Source organism: Melanerpes formicivorus, unplaced genomic scaffold (assembly GCF_026170545.1).
Source record: "Melanerpes formicivorus ecotype bairdi unplaced genomic scaffold, bMelFor1.0.p_v2 SCAF_45, whole genome shotgun sequence".
NCBI classification, from domain to species: Eukaryota; Metazoa; Chordata; class Aves; order Piciformes; family Picidae; genus Melanerpes; species Melanerpes formicivorus.
In genome coordinates this window covers 2,404,259-2,422,077 of record NW_027142397.1, presented here as the reverse complement: position 1 = coordinate 2,422,077, position 17,819 = coordinate 2,404,259, and the positions used below count along the sequence as shown (strand labels likewise).

The 17,819-nt window shown below is 54.1% G+C and overlaps 2 protein-coding genes across 10 annotated transcripts; one reads left to right on the top strand and one right to left on the bottom strand.

Annotated features, from left to right (window-relative positions):
- The first annotated feature begins 2,035 nt into the window (after positions 1 to 2,035).
- LOC137451606 (zinc finger and BTB domain-containing protein 8A-like) lies at positions 2,036 to 6,688 on the top strand. 2 transcript variants are annotated; one of them, XM_068159231.1, is made up of 4 exons: positions 2,036 to 2,170; positions 3,148 to 4,103; positions 4,801 to 4,970; positions 6,244 to 6,573. In XM_068159231.1, exons 2-4 carry the CDS (start codon positions 3,179 to 3,181, stop codon positions 6,571 to 6,573), a joined length of 1,425 nt encoding a protein of 474 aa, XP_068015332.1. In that variant the 5' UTR covers positions 2,036 to 2,170; positions 3,148 to 3,178. The 2 variants fall into 2 exon arrangements, with proteins under 2 accessions (XP_068015332.1, XP_068015331.1); XM_068159230.1 differs by lacking the exon at positions 6,244 to 6,573 and adding an exon at positions 6,608 to 6,688 and having other exon boundaries at positions 2,093 to 2,170.
- ZBTB8OS (zinc finger and BTB domain containing 8 opposite strand) lies at positions 2,442 to 15,988 on the bottom strand. 8 transcript variants are annotated; one of them, XM_068159236.1, is made up of 9 exons: positions 15,291 to 15,988; positions 13,548 to 13,572; positions 13,189 to 13,310; positions 12,372 to 12,454; positions 11,840 to 11,892; positions 11,562 to 11,598; positions 8,867 to 10,760; positions 8,609 to 8,771; positions 2,442 to 3,024 (listed from the first exon to the last, which is right to left on the bottom strand). In XM_068159236.1, exons 1-7 carry the CDS (start codon positions 15,376 to 15,378, stop codon positions 10,674 to 10,676), a joined length of 495 nt encoding a protein of 164 aa, XP_068015337.1. In that variant the 5' UTR covers positions 15,379 to 15,988; the 3' UTR covers positions 2,442 to 3,024; positions 8,609 to 8,771; positions 8,867 to 10,673. The 8 variants fall into 8 exon arrangements, with proteins under 8 accessions (XP_068015337.1, XP_068015333.1, XP_068015339.1 ...); XM_068159232.1 differs by having other exon boundaries at positions 8,609 to 10,760; XM_068159238.1 differs by having other exon boundaries at positions 8,609 to 10,760; positions 13,548 to 13,630; positions 15,291 to 15,377.
- Positions 15,989 to 17,819: the final 1,831 nt, after the last annotated feature.

Sequence of the window (17,819 nt, the reverse complement as noted above, 5' to 3'; positions counted from 1 at the left end):
TGCTCCATCACCCTTAAACTAAAGAATTGCTCTTCATGTTTAGATGGGACTTCGGATGTCCAAGTCTGTGCCTGTTACCCCTTGTTCTATCACTGGGCACCACTGAAAAAAGCCTGGTCCCATCTTCCTGACACCTACTTTGGAAGGTTTTATAAGCATGGAAAAGATTTCCCCCCCACACCCCAGTCTGCTCTTTTCCAGACTAAAAAAAAGCCCAATTCAGTCTTTCCTCATAAGAGAGGTGTTCCAGTCCCCTCAGCATCTTGGTAGCCTTGAAATCATCGTTGCAGCCCTGAGTACCAAAATGCTGGACTAGAGAATTGGTGAAAATAGAAGCATAGAATCAAGCAGGTTGGAAAAGACCTCAGAGATCATCAAGTCCAACCTATGACCTAACACCTCCTGACAACTAACCCATGGCTCCAAGTGCCACATGCAGTCCTTTTCTGAACACCTCCAGGGACCAGCCTGGGCCACTCCAGTGGCCAATTACTCTTTCTGGGAAGAACTTTCTCCTCACCTCCAGCCTAAACTTCCCCTGGCACAGCTTGAGACTGTGACCTCTTGTTCTGTTGCTGCTTGCTTGGGAGAAGAGACCAACCTCCACTGGTCTACAGTCTCCTTTCAGGTAGTTGTAGAGAGCAAGAAGGTCTCCCCTGAGCCTCCACTTCTCCAGGCTAAATACCCCCAGCTCCCTCAGCCTCTCCTCAACATTCCCAAACCCTTTAGCCCCACAATGTGTCCAATCTGCACACCATTTGCAGGCAATTTCCAAAAGCCCAACCCAAAGCCAAAGTTGTTCATTCGAGCCCCAGGCTGCCAGCCAATCAACTCACCCAAAGAGGGAAGCACAGGGCCCCGGTGCCTGCTGGACTCCCCACGACCCCACTGGGCTGATGAGGATCTGGAAGGTTTGGCTCATCTGGGTGACCAAATTCTGTCTGTGAAAAATCAGAATAGAGGAAACTCTCCAAAGCTCAGAGAGCTGACACCAGCTTGCTGCAGTGCTGGACACATGGAGGATTTCTCCTCCCAGCCAACAGCAGGGTTTAAAAGTTGGCTATTTTTATACCCTCAAGACAAATAACATATTCAATGATTTCCACTGCCTGCCTGCCCGTTTCCAATCAGCCTCACACACATGCAAATTACTTCTGCAATTAGCTCAGCACATGTCCAGATTTATCTATCAGGGGCCAGGTGGTCCTTTGGGGAAGAACATCCTAACTCTGCTTTCACTTAGTGAGCCAGGGCTGAGCTCTGGACACAGCCTGTGGTTTGGCAGCTTTTAGTTCTTTGTTCTCTGCCCAAAGCTATAATCTTACAGTCACAACATCTGGCTATTTTAACCCAAATTCTTGCCTGCTCAGTCTCCTTGTTTCCTGCTAAGCTTAAGTTAGCTGTAACTTGCTATTTTAGTTCAGACTCTCACTGGCTCAGATTCTTCCTTCTTGCTAAGCTCTGCTGAAGCAGCTTGATTTGCAAGGCTGCTGGCATCACCCATCCTCTAACGGGCACAAGATGGAAAGTCTCATCTTCTAAGCAGCACAAGATTGAAGTGTTTTGTCTTGTAGTGGGCACAAGACTGAAGTATTTGTCTTCTAACGGGCATCCTGATTTCATTTCCTTTCCCCACACACACACACAAAAGCAAAGGACAATCTGTTGTCTTGCACTGCCATTCCCAATGCTTCAACACAAAACTCCCCTGCCATAAACCCGCTGCTCTATCGAGGAACATATCCTACAGCACAGAACTACAGGTATTTCTCACTCCGGCGATGCCTTCCTTCCACACACACAGTCCCAGAGTGCCCTTTACAACAGCGCTGCATTGTCTGCGGCTCGGCGGCGGCCTCCCGGGCAGGCTGTGGGTGTGGGAAGCAGCGAGGAGCCCCGGCGGCAGGGCGGGCAGCAAAGGAAGCCGCTGGGCTGCGCCTGCGATCGCTGCGTTGCCCCTTTAATTGTGTCCCCAGCCCTCGGGCGGCTCTGGCCAGCGCCCACGTCACCAAATACTTCGCGGTGCTTTCACGTTCGGGCTTGCGGGACCAGTGCCGAGTCGCCTTCAGCCCACCGCCAGCTTCGACGCGGGGCCGGGGACCCCCGCACCCAACCGCCCGCTGCCGAGGCTCCGTGGTCGGCCGTCCGCCCGCAAGCCAGCACCCAGCCGGTGAGTAGCGGTTCTGCTCTACAGCGACAGGTCGGACCGGGCGTCGGGGCTGGGGACGGCTACGAGCGGGATGCTGCGAGGACAACCCCGGGCTCCGCAGCCTGGGAGGGCGCCGGGGCCCGTCGGTACCGGGGGCCGTTAGCGGTGTCCAGGCGGCAGCCGGCGGCTTGCGGGGCTGCAGCGCGTCCTAGGCGGGCGCCATTAGCAGCCCCCGGCGCGGCAACAAAGGGCTGCGCGGGAGCGGCGGCGGGGGCGCGGCGAGCGGGGCCGCGCAGGGGGCGGCTGGGGCACTGCCAGCGCGGGGAGGCGGCGGGAGCGCCGGCACCGGGGCGGGGAGCTGCGGCCGGGGCCGCGCAGGGGGCGGCTGCGGGCTGCATGCCCGGCTCGGCTCTACCCCGACCGGGGGAGGGAAGCGGGGCCGCCCGGAGCGCTGACCGGCGTGGGCGCTGCGGACCCCGCGGCGGGAGCGGGGGCGGCAGCCCTGGGGCCAGGAGGTGCCTCCGCGCTGCGGCGGGCGGGCCCGGGGCCATCGGGCGTCCCGGGGCTCGCCGGGAGGGTGAGTGGCGGCGGCTTCGGCCAATGCCGAGGCAGTCCGTCCCGGACGGGCTGCGGCCGCCATAGGGCTGCCGCCGAATACGGCTCCGGTGCTCTCGGGCTGGGGCTGTGCCCAGTGAACCAGGGCAAGGCAGTATCAACCGCGGCGCTGCCCCCGGCAGAGGGTCAGAGTTGTCCTTAGCCTGTGAAGCTGTCACCTCCCGGTCCTTTCGCACACGCAGTAACGCTGCCCGAGCACCGTGGTCTCCTCTGGTGAAGTCGTTCAGGTTCTTCTCTCCCGTTTCAACACGAGCTAAGGGCTGCAGGGGGGGATGGAGATGCATTAGGAACGTGGGGACAATGTTAATGTTTTTAAAAACACAGGTAATCTCTTTAAATAGGACTCAGCCACAGCTCATCATTGTATGTGTTTTCCCCTTCAGGCCAAGCCTTCCTTCCCTTCCCCTGCCTGGAATGGAGATTTCTTCCCACCAGTTTCACCTCCTGGAGCAGCTAAACGAACAGCGGAAGCAGGACCTGTTCTGTGACTGCAAGATCCTGGTGGAGGGCAAGGTCTTCAAGGCCCATCGCAATGTGCTGTTTGCCAGCAGTGGCTACTTCAAAATGCTCCTTTCTCAGGGCTCCAAGGAGACGACTCAGCCCACGGTAGTGACTTTTGAGGTCTTCTCCCCAGAGACATTTATGGTTATCTTGGACTTTGTGTACTCAGGTGTGTTGTCTTTAACCGGCCAGAATGTGATCGAAGTCATCTCAGCCGCCAGCTACCTACAGATGACTGATATCCTTCATGTCTGTAAGACATTCATTAAGTCCTCACTGGATATTAATGAGAAGGAAAAGGATCATTACCTCAGCCTTTCAGCCAGGAGCCCCAGCACTGAACCTGCCCGTCCGCCTCTCTACCGCTCAAGAAGGAAAGCGAAGAGCAACCCGCGGCGCTCCTGTTCCGGCCCGGGTGAAAAGGCAGACCCAGCCAATGAGAATTCCTGGAGCAGCTGCAGCGGCTCCCAGGTGGTTCTCCAGCGGGCAGAGACTCAGCTGTCCAAGAGAGGCAGGAAGCAGAGCTCTGCCAGGAGGCGCCGCAAGCTGCTGGGGCTGTCACAGAGCTGCGACCTGGCGCCGCGCAAAGCCAACAGGGGCGAGCGGAGCGGCGCCCCCGCGGCCTCCCAGGACGGAGAGGAGCCTGGGGTGGATGCTGAGAATGATGCTGGGCATGAGTATGGCTACAATCGTGAACCAGAGGTCATCCCCAAGAAGCAGGCTGTGGCTCAGCTAGAACAAGACCTTTCCAGAACTGCTGAGTGTGTGGAACTAAAGGCAGAGGAGCTGTACACCTCAGCACCCACCGTCCTGGGTGTGATGAGTAGTTGGAATGAAGGTAACAAAACCCACAGAGCAGTTGGAGTGAGTCCAGGGGAGGCCACAAAGATGAGCCAAGGGCTGGAGCACCTCTGCTTTGAGGACAAGCTGAGGGAGTTGGGGTTGTTCAGCCTGGAAAAGAGAAGACTCTGGGGGGGACCTTAGAGCTGCCTGAAAGGATCCTACAGGAAGGCTGCAGAGGGACTTTTCATGAGGGTGTCTAGAGACAGGACAAAGGGGAATGGTTTGAAGCTGACTGGAGCTTAGGAAGAAGTTCTTCAATACACAGGTGGTGAGACTCTGGAACAGGTTACCTGGGGAGGTTGTGGATACCTCCTCTCTGGGGGTGGTCAAGGCCAGGTTGGATGAGGCCTTGACCAGACAGATGAGAGGTGTCCTTTCCCACGGTGGGGAGGTTTGAGTAGATGATCTGTGAGGTCCCTTGCAACCTCAGCTGTGCTATGATCATCTGCATGTCTCAGACATCCCCTGAGTGGCAGAGCACACACTGCCCAATCCCTGTCTCCCACGCTCAGTAAGAAATCCTGGCCTCGGGGGCGGCAGGGGGGGATTGTATTTTGGGATTCTTTTTTTTCCCCTATTTAGGGCCAGAGCAGAAGAAAACTGAACTGCTTCATTAAGCTGAAAACCCCCACTCAGAACTGCTGGGTGAGGACAAGAGGGGTGGGTTGTGACCCTGCGTTTGTCTGTCACAGACGAGCTGCCTCGCAGGCGGTTCAGGTGCCCCTTCTGCACGCACACGGTGAAGCGCCGCGCCGACCTGAAGCGCCACCTGCGCTGCCACACCGGGGAGCGGCCCTACCCCTGCAAGGAGTGTGGCAAGAGGTTCACCCGGCTGGAGCACCTAAGGAACCACTTCCAAACGGTATGCCCAGCCCAGAAACCCCCGCCCCACCCTCCCCTCCCAAGCTGTTACTGGGGCCAGCTGTTCTGGGCCCCTCAGGTTAGGAAGGAGGTTGGGTTGCTGGAAGGTGTCCAGAGAAGGGCAACAAAACTGGGGAGGGGTTTGGAGCATAGCTCTGTGAGGAGAGGCTGAGGGAGCTGGGGTTGCTTAGCCTGGAGAAGAGGAGGCTCAGGGGAGACCTTATTGCTGTCTAGAACTCCCTGAAGGGAGGTTGTAGCCAGGTGGGGGTTGGTCTCTTCTCCCAGGCAACCACAGTATCACTAAGGTTGGAAGAGACCTCGAGGATCATCGAGTCAAACCTATCAACACAGACCTCATGACTAGACCATGGCACCAAGTGCCACGTCCAATCTCCTCTTGAACACCTCCAGGGATGGTGACTCCACCACCTCCCTGGGCAGCACATTCCAATGACAAACGACTCGCTCGGTGAAGAACTTTCTCCTCACCTTGAGTCTAAACCTCCACTGGCACAGCTTGAGACAGCACCAGAACAAGAGGACACAGTCTCAAGATGTGCCAGGGGAGGTTTAGGCTGGATGTTAGGAAGAAGTTCTTCCCAGAAAGAGAGATTGGCCCTGGGAATGTGCTGCCCAGGGAGGTGGCGGAGTCACCATCACTGGAGGTGTTTAGGAAGAGACTGGATGGGGTGCTTGGTGCCATGGTTTAGTGGATTAGATGGTAATAGGTGATAGGTTGGACTCCATGATCTCAAAGGTCTTTTCCAACCTGGTGCAACCTCCCCTGGTGCAACTTGAGGCCATTTCCTCTTGTCCTGTTCACTTTTTCCTTGGGAAAAGAGCCCAACCCCCATCTGGCTTCAGCTTCCTTTCAGGGAGTTGTAGAGAGCCAGAAGGTCTCCCCTCAGCCTCCTCTTCTCCAGGCTGAACACCCCCAGCTCCCTCAGCTGCTCCTCACCAGCCCTGTCCAGACTCTTTCCTGGCTTCATTGCCCTGCTCTAGACCTGATCAGTGTCCTTTTTGGAGGGGCCCAAAACTGAACCCAGTATTTGAGGTGTGGCCTCACCAGTGCTGAGTACAGAGGGACAATCCCTCTGCTGTGACTGCTGGCCACACTCTTGCTGATGCAAGCCAGGACGCCGGTGGCTCTTTTGGCCACCTGGGCACATGCTGGTGGCTCTTTTGGCCACCTGGGCACATGCTGGCTCGTTTAGCCGGCTGCCCATGAACCATGTGATGAACACTGACCTCTCCAAACTGTCACATCTCTTTAGATACACCAGGCTGGCAAACTGATCTGCAGGAAGTGCAAGCGTCAGGTCACCGAGCTGACGGGCTGCGTCCTTCAGCAAGGGACCAGACGCTACAGGCTGTGCCACCAGTGTCTGGGGGAAGCTAATTTTGACAGCATCCCTGATGATTTAGATGCAGAACATTCTCCTGTCTCCTCCCTGGCAAACAAACATTCCAGATGGGCTTTGGAGGAGGGGCAGAAATCAGATGAAGAGACAATGGAGGAGGAGCCCTACAACCTGGTTGTCCGCCGGGTTAACGGCGATGGCCTGGATAAAGGAGATGAAAAGGTGAAGCCAAACCTTAGGTAGAAATCTTTGTGTATTTATTACTGTTGTATTCCAGATCAAATGTCTTGGGTATCCTCCCAGCTCACAGGCTGGTTTGCTGCTTTCATTAGAACTAAATATTGCTCAGTGTCTCTGATGAGAAGCCAAACATGGCCTACAAACATGATGGATTTTAGCGACAGGCATGCAACGGTGGAACTGCTTCCAAACAGCACCCAGAAAGGACTTCTAAGCTGGAAGGCAGAGGAATTGTTCCTGCTTCATCAAAGACTTGCTCAGAGCTCCTGTTGGTACTGACAGTGTGAAGCAATTTACAGCTCTAGAGGGATTTGAGGAGTTTTAAACCCCCAAACGTTGACAGAGTGCTTTGGAAAAGCCTCACTGAAGGCAGCAGTTGGTTGAGGAGTTTGTTGGTGGAGGCTGTAATTGACATGCTCAGAAACTTAAGCTTCCTTCACACCTTTCTTGGGAAGGTTCTGAAGTGGAGTTCTTCCTGCTGAAGAACTTACTAAGGAGAACTTTGTTTTCTGAGAGAGCTTACTGCTGCTGCTGGTTCAGAACAGCAGGATGAAAAGTGCCACCCCACAGCCACACAGAGGAAGGAACAAAGCAGCTGCAGCGCACTTGGACAGCGCAAGTTTGCTTCTTTCAGACCTGCTGGGGGTTTGTGCTGTCAATTTCAAAGAGAGAGGCACTGAGGTGGTTCAGAGGAAATCAGAAATGCCAGCACTGGAAGGACAGTTGTCAGGTTCTCTCCATTTCCACACCCCCAGACTGGGGCAAAGCTTGCCTAAATTCCTGTCTGGTTTATGCTAAGACAATAAAGGAGACAAATCTCTTCAGTTGCAGTGGGACAGCTGTGATTTGGATCACAGAGCTACTTGAGCAAAGCTTTCCTGCCTATATAGATTAGGCTGCTTAACAGTTGTTTGACAGCCTGAAAACATTTGTTTAGGAGGGCAATTCCCCTCAGAGCTTAAGCAGCCTTTTCAGTTCTGGAGCCTCTTCAGCATTTTTAGCAAGTGGTTGGTTGGTTGGTTTGTTTTTTCCCCAGTCATAAGGCTCAGAGAATCTCCACTCAGTAGAGAAAAATACAAATGCTCAGTACTGAAATGATAGAAACAGATCTGGGAGAGAATGTGCAGAAGAAACCTTCTGCCTGGGAGCAGCAAATGGCATTCCCAGCAGGTGCTCCAGCTGAAGAGCCACTCTTCAATCTCCTGCCTCATTTTCATGCTATGTTTTCTTTCCTGCTAGCAGAATCTGTAGCCTGAGGTTACTGCCAAGCAAGGCAAAATTCCCTGTGGAGAACGTGAGCAACAGCCACATTGATTCACATCAAGGTCCTCCCTGCCTCCAATAGCTTCCATTAACAGACACCTAGGGAGAAGTGAGAGCAGGGCAAGCCTGGCTCCTCCTTCCCTAATGCTCTCCCAAGCTCCAGCTGCTTTCAGTTCAGGGCACTGTCTCAACTTGGTGTTGATACATTCAGTAGCCACCAGTGCAGCTCTTTTCCAAGTTACATCACCCCTCTACCTTCAAAATAATCTAAACCTCTTGCTTCAACACTTAAGTGTCCTCTGGCAATTGTCTCCACCACAGCTCTGGAATGCTCAGTGAGTCCCCTTTGGACTGGCTCCTAGAGCAGCCCTTGCTGCAGCCAGCTGCTCCCACAGCAATGCACACAAACTCACTACAGAACTTGCTCAGCTAACAGCAAGATAAGAAGGGTTTGCAGTGTAACCACGGGGTTTAATTAGCCACTTTCAGCTAGTTAATTGCCTCAGTGAGAGACAGCCAGGAGGCCTCCACCCCTGCACCCAGCGCCTGCTGTGGCCTCAGGCTCTGCAGAGAACAAAGCTGCCTCAATTCGATGCCCGATTGGCACTTGACCCAGCCAGCCAGGCAGGTGCCAAAGCTGCTGCCACCAGCTCCCACTCTGCCCTGGCCACCAGCTCCCAGCCGTGGGCCTGGCCCTCCCCATCACAGTCCCCACCTTCCCACCACAGTCCTCAGCTCCCCACCATGATCCTTGTCCCCCTGCCAAGGCCCTCACCTCCAGCAGGCTCCAGGCAGTTTGTTGTGCTGAGGTTCAGGTTCCTTTCCTCCTTTTCCTCTCCCAGAGCTGTTCCTTTCCTCCTTTTCCTCTCCCAGAGCTGTTCCTTTCCTCCTTTTCCTCCACAGGGTAGTGGGCATGTGCTGGAACCCTGGGGCTGTACCTTGAGAAGGGAGGAAAAGCCAGGGTGTGAAAATCCTGCTTTGTATCACCAAACACTCTCACCCATCATGCTTATCTACCACAAGGTCTGCTCACCTTAGCAGAGGACAAAGCACAGCTGTCATTCCTTGCTGTTCAAAACTCCCCTGCCCCAAATTACTCACACACAACACTCTTCATTCTTTGCAGTTTTATTTCAGCACTGAAGCTTTCTGGGGAGGAAACACAGCCCAGAGAAGTAAGAGGGATTCCAGCCCTCCCAGCTTTAAAATACGGAATAAAACCTCAGCTAGGTTAAGATGATTTCACAACAAAAGAGAGATGAGAGCCTAGCTCCAGAGGTGAGGCACTTGCAGCACTCACAGTAACAAAAGCATCTCCTGTCCCTCACTCTCTGCAACCCCCTCACACTGCAACAGCAAAGGCATTTGCTGTCCTGTGATTAAAACCAAACCCCACTTTTGATTCTTTCTGATTCAGTCCATGAGCCTTTTGGCACAAAAGGATTGTCTCTATCATCCTTTCCAAAGGAAGCCAGAGAAGCTGATCCAAATCATCTGCTTTGCTAAAGAAAAGAAGCAGCTTTTGCAAGACACAGCTGGGAGTGAACCTGCAGAGAGTCTGCTGTGTCCCCTTCCAGAGCAACACCCAAGCTGCCTACCTTTTAGAGTGCTAATGGCATCCTGAGCTGCATCAAAAGGAGCATGGCCAGCAGATGGAGAGGTGATTCTGCCACTCTGCTCTGCTGAGACCTCATCTGGAGTACTGCAGCCAGATCTGGAGCCCTCAACACAGAAAGGACCTGGACCTGATAGAGCAGGTCCAGAGGTGGCCATGGAAATGCTCAGGGGGTTGGAGCACCTCTCCTAGGACAGGCTGAGGGATCTGGGGTTCAGCCTGGAGAAGGCTATGGGGAGACTTTAGAGCAGCTTTCCAGTACCTGAAGGGGGCTACAGGAAGGCTGCAGAAGGACTGTTTGCAGAGGCCTGCAGGGACAGGACCAGGGGCAATGATTTGAAATGAGAGCAGAGCAGATTGAGATTGGATGTGAGGAACAAGTTCTGCACCAGGAGGCTGCTGGAACACTGCAACAGGTCACCCAGGGAGGTAGGTGAGGTCCCATCCCTGGAGGTATTCAAGGTGAGGCTGGACAAGGCTCTGAGCAACCTGCTCTAGTGGAGGATGTCCCTGCTGATTGCAGGGGACTTGGACTGGATGAGCTTTGGAGGTCCCTTCCACCCCAACCCATCCTATGGAGGTGCTACCTAGGGTTCCATGGACATGCTGACCTGCTTTAGGATGCCAGGTGGGAATTTATTCACAACAATTCAGCACCACCTGCTGGCATGCCTCCTGGGTGGTCTCACTTTGAACTGGCAAACTTTCTCAGGAGGGCTTTGAGCAGATATTTCTACATCAGATCTGGCCCAGAGCAGGCATTTTGGAGCCTTTGTGTAACATGGAGAAGGGATGGCACCTCAGAATTACACCACTTACATCTGCAAAGGAACTCCTGCAGAAGATCATCACCTCCTGCCACCCCACAAACAGGCAATATTTTAGCTAGCAGCTCCACCAATTTCTGTTCAGTTCACACAGCACCCAGCAGCCTTACCAGCTGACCCCTAGCATTCCGGAGAGACTTCCAACCCCTACAACTCTCTTTCTCCTTTTCCACCCCCTCCCCCCCCCCCAAACCCCAACTTGTTTTGTTTTTTCTCCTGGCATGCAGGGATTTCTGTGTCTCATCACCCTCAAGTCAAAGCACAAAGCTGACACTCCCATCCATCCCTCCCTTCCATTTATGATCTCAGCTGGCCAATGTCTTCAGTTACTTCCACAGGGATTACAGTTTTCCAGGGAAACCACTGACAAGTGTCCACTCCACCATGCTTTGCTTGCTTTAGATATCAATGATGACAAAGACTTCTGGCTTCTCATCCTCACAGATCTGCATTGCTGAGTAAGTTATGGCTTTGACCTCTGTGCCCTAGAGAGAAAAAGACACAGGGCCATGGGTCTGTGAAATGCCATCAGCATGTAGCAGCTCAGCAGCACAGAATGGTAGGGCTTGGAAGGGACCTCCAGAGATCAAAGCAGGGTCACCTAGGGCAAGCCCCACAGGAACACTTTCAGGCAGAGTCTCCAGAGGAGACTCCACAACCTCCCAGGGCAGCCTGCTCTTCATGTTGAGGTGGAACCTCCTGTGTTCTATCTTGTAGCCACTGCTCCTGATCCTATCACTGGGTACCACCCAAAAGAGCCTGGCACCTTCTGCTTGCCACCCACCCCTCAGATATTGACAGACATGGATCAGATCCCCCTCTCAACCTTCTCTTCTCCAGATTAAACAATCCTAGGTGTCCTTCTTCAAAGATGTTCAAGTGCCTCAAACATCCTCACAAGTTAACTCATGTCCTGGACTCCATCAGGAGGAGTGTGGCCAGGAGGGCAAGTGAGGAGATTCTACCTCTGCTCTGCTGAGATCCCACCTTGAATAGTGGGCTAGACTGCACCTTAGGAAGCTCTTCAGTATGAGGGTGGTGAGACTCTGAACAGGTTACCCAGGGAGATGGTGGCTGCCCTGGAGGTGTTGAAGGCCAGGCTGAATGAGACCTTGAGCAGCTCAGTCTAACTGAGAGGTGTCCCTGCCCATGGCAGGGAGGTTGGAGCAGATGATCTCTGAGGTCCCTTCCAACCTAAACCATTCTATGACTCTATGATTTAACAGGCACCACCCCTCCCCATCCCAGCACTAAACTGACAGATGCAGAGATGAACCACAGCATACCTGAGGGTGCTTGGATAAAGAGAACTCTTCTCCCCACCTTTAAGGGTAAAAGAAGGAAACAAAAAAGAGATGTGGTTGGCACTTCAGTCACAATGACCAAACCTTCACTCCCCTGACAGGGCAACTTGCACTTAAAAGCTTCAAAGGAAAGGAAAGAAGTCCAGAGTCCACTTTTCAGGCAGCAGCAGTGACCTCCAGCACATCACATGCTGCAGGGTGGGTACTCTGCAGTGTGTTCAGTAAAGGGACTCAGTACTCAAGGGAAGGTTTAAGCTCACCCAATGGATCTGACTTTGAATTGCATTCGGTCAATGTGAAGCACTTTCACCTCCTGCAGAGAGAGCCAGGGCAGAAGTCAGGCAGAGAAAGAAACACAGGAGTGCTTTGCTTGGCAAAGAGCTCTGAGAGCAGTGAGTCCATCCATCATCTACCTCTACCAAGCCTGCTGCTAAACCCTCTTTCTTTGGGTGTTCTTCCTCCTGTCTCTGGGCAGAAATCTCAGCACAGCTCATGGCTCTATTCCACTCTTCAGATGGAATCTGAGAGCAGGGATTCTGAGCAGCTTCAAGTTACACTGCTGCTTGGGAACAGGAAGGAAGCAGAGCTGCCCCTACCCCTTAAGAGCAGCTAAGAATTGGTGTTTGTGGTAATGAAGCTGAGCTCTTTCTTTCTCAAGCCTTTCTGCCCTGCTGTTTTCAATTCTCCATGTGCTGTGGTATCTCTTCTTTTTTCTCCCTAAGGTAACACTGCTTTTAGAGCTGCTGCTACCAGAGACCTGCAAATGGATAATGGTGAGAGCAGAGCACTTACCCTGGGTATAAAGAACTCATTAGCACTGAACTTATACAGCCATTCATCCAAGAGGTGGAAGAGAAGGGACAACATGTCATGTCCTGGGTGGTTGAAGCAGAGAAAACAGTCAAATGATTGCCTCAGCAAGAATCACAGAATGCTTTAGGTTGGAAGGGACCCCAGAGATCATCTGCCCCAACCTCCCTGCCATGGGCAGGGACACCTCTCAACTTGGTTGTTCAAGGCCTCATCCAGCCTGGCTTTGAACATCCCCAGGCAGCAGGCAGCCACAGCCTCCCTGGGCAGCCTGTGCCAGAGCCTCATACTGAAGAACTTCCTCAGCTCCAGTCTCAGCCTGCTCTCCTTCAGCTTCAAACCATTCCCCCTTGGCATGTCTCCAGACACCCTGAGGGAAAAGTCTCTCTGCAGCCTTCCTGCAGGATCCCTTCAGGTCCTGGCAGGCAGCTCTAAGGTCCCCCTGGAGTCTTTTCCTCTCCAGGCTGAACACCCCCAGCTCCCTCAGCCTGTCCTCATAGCAGAGCTGCTCCAGCCCTTGGCTCATCTTTGTGGCACTCCTCTGGCCTCACTCCAGGAGCTCTGTGTCCTTCTTATGCTGGGCACACCAGAACTGGAGGCAGTATTCAAGGTAGGTGTCTCAGAAGAGCACCCAAATGTTTTCAGAGCAGCTCAGCTACAGAACTCCTGCACTGTTAGAAGCTCAGATTAGTGATGCTTGCTTCACTCTAACAGCACTACATGGAAAGATTCAAAGTGCTGGTGCCCTCCTCCCTCAGGGCTCACACAGTTCCAACATGAAAAGTCAACCCAGCCTCACCTTCTGCCTCTACCTCTACTGTATCCACAGGTTCCACAGTCTCTGTGTCAGTCATGTAGCCAAACATGGCCATCACACACTGCTCAAATGCTTCCTCCAAAGTGTCTCCCCAGGCATGCAGCCTAAACAAGACAGGGGGATAACAGGTAAGTTACAACTTCCCAAGCTGTAACAGAACAGCCCACAGAATCCCCCAAAGGCACAGCAGGTGAGCAAGCAGAAGAGGAGAATTCATGCAGGGGAAGTGAATCAACACAAATGGTTGGGTTTCTGTGAGGTGTAAGTCTGCAAGCAGACTTCAAGCAGTCTAAGAAACAACCAATGTGTCACACTGAGAGCCCCCAGCTGCCCATACTTACTGCACATCTGCTGTGTGATCCAAATCTGAGGGGGAAGGAAAAACAGAAGGCAGGACATCAGCACAGGCACTTAATACATGAGGCTTAGAAGAAGAGAATCAAATGTTATTGTTAGAACAAGAACTTGCTGTGCTCATTTTCAGGTCTGAAACAGTGACCACCTATTTTCCTCACCCCCTTGCTCTGGTGAGACCTCACCTGGAATACTCCCTCCAGTTCTGTCACAAAGAGGACACAGAGCTGTTGGAGTGAGTCCAGAGGAAGGCCTCAAAGATGATCCCAGGACTGAAGCATCTCTGCTATGAGGATAGGCTGAGGGAGCTGGGGGTGTTCAGCCTGGAGAGGGAAAGACTCCAGGGGGACCTTAGAGCTGCCTGCCAGGACCTGAAGGGATCCTGCAGGAAGGCTGCAGAGGGACTTTTAATGAGGGTGTCTGGAGACAGGCCAAGGGGGAATGGTTTGAAGCTGAGGGAGAGCAGGGTTAGAGTGGAGATGAGGAAGAAGTTCTTCAGTATGAGACTCTGGCACAGGCTGCCCCTTCCCTGGGGATGTTCCAGGCCACGCTGGATGAGGCCTTGAGCAGCTGAGTCTAGTTGAGAGGCAGCCCTGCCCATGGTATGGAGCTTGCAGTAGATGATCTCAGAGGTCCTTTCCAACCTGAGCCATCCAAGGATTCTATGATTTTTGCAGAGTATTAGAGGAAGTTATCACAGGTGGAATCTTGACTGATTTCTACCAAGCACCAAGCCAGTGTCTCAGAGGATTATGTCAGTGCCTGTGCAAGGCACAGCTGCTGTAGCCCAACAGGCTCCTACAGGTTAACTGCAATAAAAAGAAACTTCACCCAGCAGTTAAAGAGGTTTTGCTGATGTCTGCAGGCCTGGCAATTATTATTCATGCACTGGATGAGATTTGCAAACATTTCCAGCTCAGTGAAGAAATGTGCCTGTCCACACCCCAAACCACCCAGTATGCAAAAAAAGGGAGACTTAAAACAGAAAACAAAGAGTAGTACCAAATAGAAGCAGCAGAATGAACACAGAATCCCAGACTGGGCTGGGCTGGAAGGGACCTTAAAAATCATCCAGCTCCAATCCCCCTGCAGGGACACCTCCCACTAGCCCAGGCTGCTCAAGGCCTCATCCATCCCGAATCCACCCCAAATACATACATATTCTAACAGAGTAACAGACACTGTCCCTCCAGACAGGCACTGCTGGAACACAAAGCAGTCAGACGCTGGAAAGGTCTCCTGTGAGCACCTTACGGCAGCCCTCGGGTTGCCAACCGCTTTGCTTGGCTTGTTCTCCAGGGGTGGAGAAAGGGAAAGAGAAAGCTTGTTGAGCAGGGCATATAGGAGGAGGAGGGGGGCAAACCACAACACTTTCGGATGTCTTTGTCTCCGCAGAGCGATGTACTGCCTGGCTAAAAGAAAATGGCTTGAAACGGGGAAGAATTCAAAGGCAAAGTTAACAAAATTCTTTCTGTCCCCATTCCTTTAGCACCCAAACCCAGCAGGGCATTCCTCTGCGACACAGCAAATGGTAGCTACCTCATCTCTCTTAACGCAACTGCAACTGCACACCTCAGTTTACCGCACACGACCACAACCCCATCACGGCCTCCCCTCCCCCTCCACGTGCCCATAAAGCCTCTCCTGCTGTCCCCTTCCTCCCCACGCTCCTCCCGGCTGCTGTGTCGCACGCAGGCTGCGGGGGGGGGGAGAGGGTTAGCAATACTCACATTCGTACTTCTTGTTGAGCGGGGGGTATTTGGCTTTGGTGGCTTTCTGCTCCGCCGTCAGGTTGTAATCCCTCTCGTCGGCTGCCATGGCTGCCGGGCTGGAGCTGGGAGCTGCGAGCTGCGCCGCCTCACTTCCTGCTGCCTGCGAACGCAGCCCCGGCCGTGCCGTTTAAACCCTGCCTGCAAAGGCAGCCCCGGCCGTGGCGGTTAAACCCTGCCTGCGAACACAGCCCCGGCCGTGGTGCGGAGCTTCCCCGCCGCCTGCAAACGCAGCCCCGGCCGTAGCGGTTAAACCCTGCCTGCAAAGGCAGCCCCGGCCGTGGCGGTTAAACCCTGCCTGCAAACAGAGCCCCGGCCGTGGCGGTTAAACCCTGCCTGCGAACACAGCCCCGGCCGTGGCGTTTAAACCCTGCCTGCAAACGCAGCCCCGGCCGTGGCGTTTAAACCCTGCCTGCGAACACAGCCCCGGCCGTGGCGTTTAAACCCTGCCTGCGAACACAGCCCCGGCCGTGGCGGTTAAACCCTGCCTGCAAACAGAGCCCCGGCCGTGGCGGTTAAACCCTGCCTGCGAACGCAGCCCCGGCCGCGGCGGTTAAACCCTGCCAGCAAAGGCAGCCCCGGCCGTGGCGTTAAACCCTGCCTGCAAACAGAGCCCCGGCCGTGGCGTTTAAACCCTGCCTGCAAAGGCAGCCCCGGCCGTGGCGGTTAAACCCTGCCTGCAAAGGCACCCCCGGCCGCGGCGGTTAAACCCTGCCTGCCAACGCAGTCCCGGCCGCGGTGCGGAGCTTCCCCCCTGCCTGCAAACACAGCCCCGGCCGTGGCGTTTAAACCCTGCCTGCAAACACAGCCCCGGCCGCGGTGCGGTGCGGTGCGGAGCTTCCCCCTGCCTGCAAACGCAGCCCCGGCCCCGGTGCGGTGCGGAGCTTCCCCCCTGCCTGCAGACGCAGCCCTGGCCGCGGTGCGGTGCGGAGCTTCCCCACTGCCTGCCAACGCAGCCCCGGCCGCGGTGAGGTGCGGTGCGGAGCTTCCCCGCTGCCTGCCAACGCAGCCCCGGCCGCGGTGCGGTGCGGAGCTTCCCCCCTGCCTGCAGACGCAGCCCCGGCCCCGGTGCGGTGCGGTGCGGAGCTTCCCCACTGCCTGCCGGGCTGCCTGCGAGCCGCTGCCCGGGGAAAGACGACGAGCGAGCACCTCGCACTTGCCCTGCTCACTCGAGAGCGGCTTCCAGGCAGGCTCAGCTCTTCCAAACGAGCCCCTCAATCTACCTAACTGAAGGGGGTTGCTATCAACGCTGTCACTGGGAGGGGGGCTGCCCAGGGAGGCGGCGGAGTCACCAGCACTGGAGGTGTTTATAAAGAGCCTGGATGGGGCACTTGGTGCCATGGTTTAGTTGATGAGATGGTGTTGGGTGATGGGGTGGACTCGATGATCTCAAAGGTCGTTTCCAACCTGGTTAATTCTATTCTATTCTAAATCCTAGCTTCCCCCCTTCAGCTTTCCCTATAGCAAGGGTGGATTCATGGTCTAGTTGATTAGGTAGGGTTGGGTGATCATTTGGACTCGATGATCTCAAAGGTCTCTTCCAACCTGGTTGATTCTGTGATTTACTTCCTTTTTTTCCTGGGATTTTCCCCCCCTCCCCTGTTTTTTTTTCCTCCCTTCCCCCAAGTTTTTCATTCATTCCTTCATTCTCAAGCAAATCAACCAGAATAACAAAACCAGTTGTAAAGTGGTTTAAGAGCTGAGGGTACACTCAGCCCACTGGTACCTGACACAGCGAGGAGAAAAATGCAAACCAAGCCACAAAATGTGACCTCCTTATCCCAAAGCTGGTTTGGTTTTTTCACCCAGTGTGCAAGGAAAAAAATCAACACAAAGACTCCAAGCATTTATTTTAACCCAGCTGTGTGCAGGAAAGGTGGGTGGGCTGCCTGGGTGAAGAGGCCAGCTTTGGCACAGCCTTACCCAGGAGCTTTCACAAGGAATACAAGTCCAGTTTTCTCTTAGGAGAGGGATTGGGTTTCATCTTCAAACTGAAACCCACCTGGATAGCAAATACTTCTGGTGTGGAAGGGTTCCTAGGATCCTTCTCTTGCAGAATGGGGGGTTCTTTTTAATGGGAAAAACCAGAATAGAACAGAATAGACCTTCAAGATCATGGTGTCCAACCCATCAACCAATCCAACCCACCTAAACAACTAACCCATGGCACCAAGCACCCCATCAACTCTCCTCCTGAACACCTCCAGGGATGGTGACTCCACCACCTCCCCAGGCAGCCCATCCCAATGGGCAATCACTCTCTCTGTGTAGAACTTCTTCCTAACATCCAACCTAAACCTCCCCTGGTGCAGCCTGAGACTGTGTCCTCTTGTTCTGGTGCTGGCTGCCTGGGAGAAGAGACCAACCCCTTCCTGGCTACAACCTCCCTTCAGGGAGTTGGAGAGAGCAATGAGGTCTCCCCTGAGTCTCCTCCTCTCCAGGCTAAGCAACCCCAGCTCCCTCAGCCTCTCCTCCCAGGGCTGTGCTCCA

Excerpts from the sequence above, each read along its gene's own strand:
- LOC137451606 (XM_068159231.1), top strand. The coding sequence starts at position 3,179 with ATGGAGATTTCTTCCCACCAGTTTCACCTCCTGGAGCAGCTAAACGAA. Across the intron at positions 4,104-4,800 it reads GATGAGTAGTTGGAATGAAG|ACGAGCTGCCTCGCAGGCGG; the intron begins GTAACAAAACCC and ends TGTCTGTCACAG. Across the intron at positions 4,971-6,243 it reads TAAGGAACCACTTCCAAACG|ATACACCAGGCTGGCAAACT; the intron begins GTATGCCCAGCC and ends ACATCTCTTTAG.
- ZBTB8OS (XM_068159232.1), bottom strand. The coding sequence starts at position 15,378 with ATGGCAGCCGACGAGAGGGATTACAACCTGACGGCGGAGCAGAAAGCC. Across the intron at positions 13,311-13,547 it reads GATCACACAGCAGATGTGCA|GCTGCATGCCTGGGGAGACA; the intron begins GTAAGTATGGGC and ends TGTCTTGTTTAG. Across the intron at positions 11,893-12,371 it reads ATGAGTTCTTTATACCCAGG|GAGGTGAAAGTGCTTCACAT; the intron begins GTAAGTGCTCTG and ends CTCTCTCTGCAG.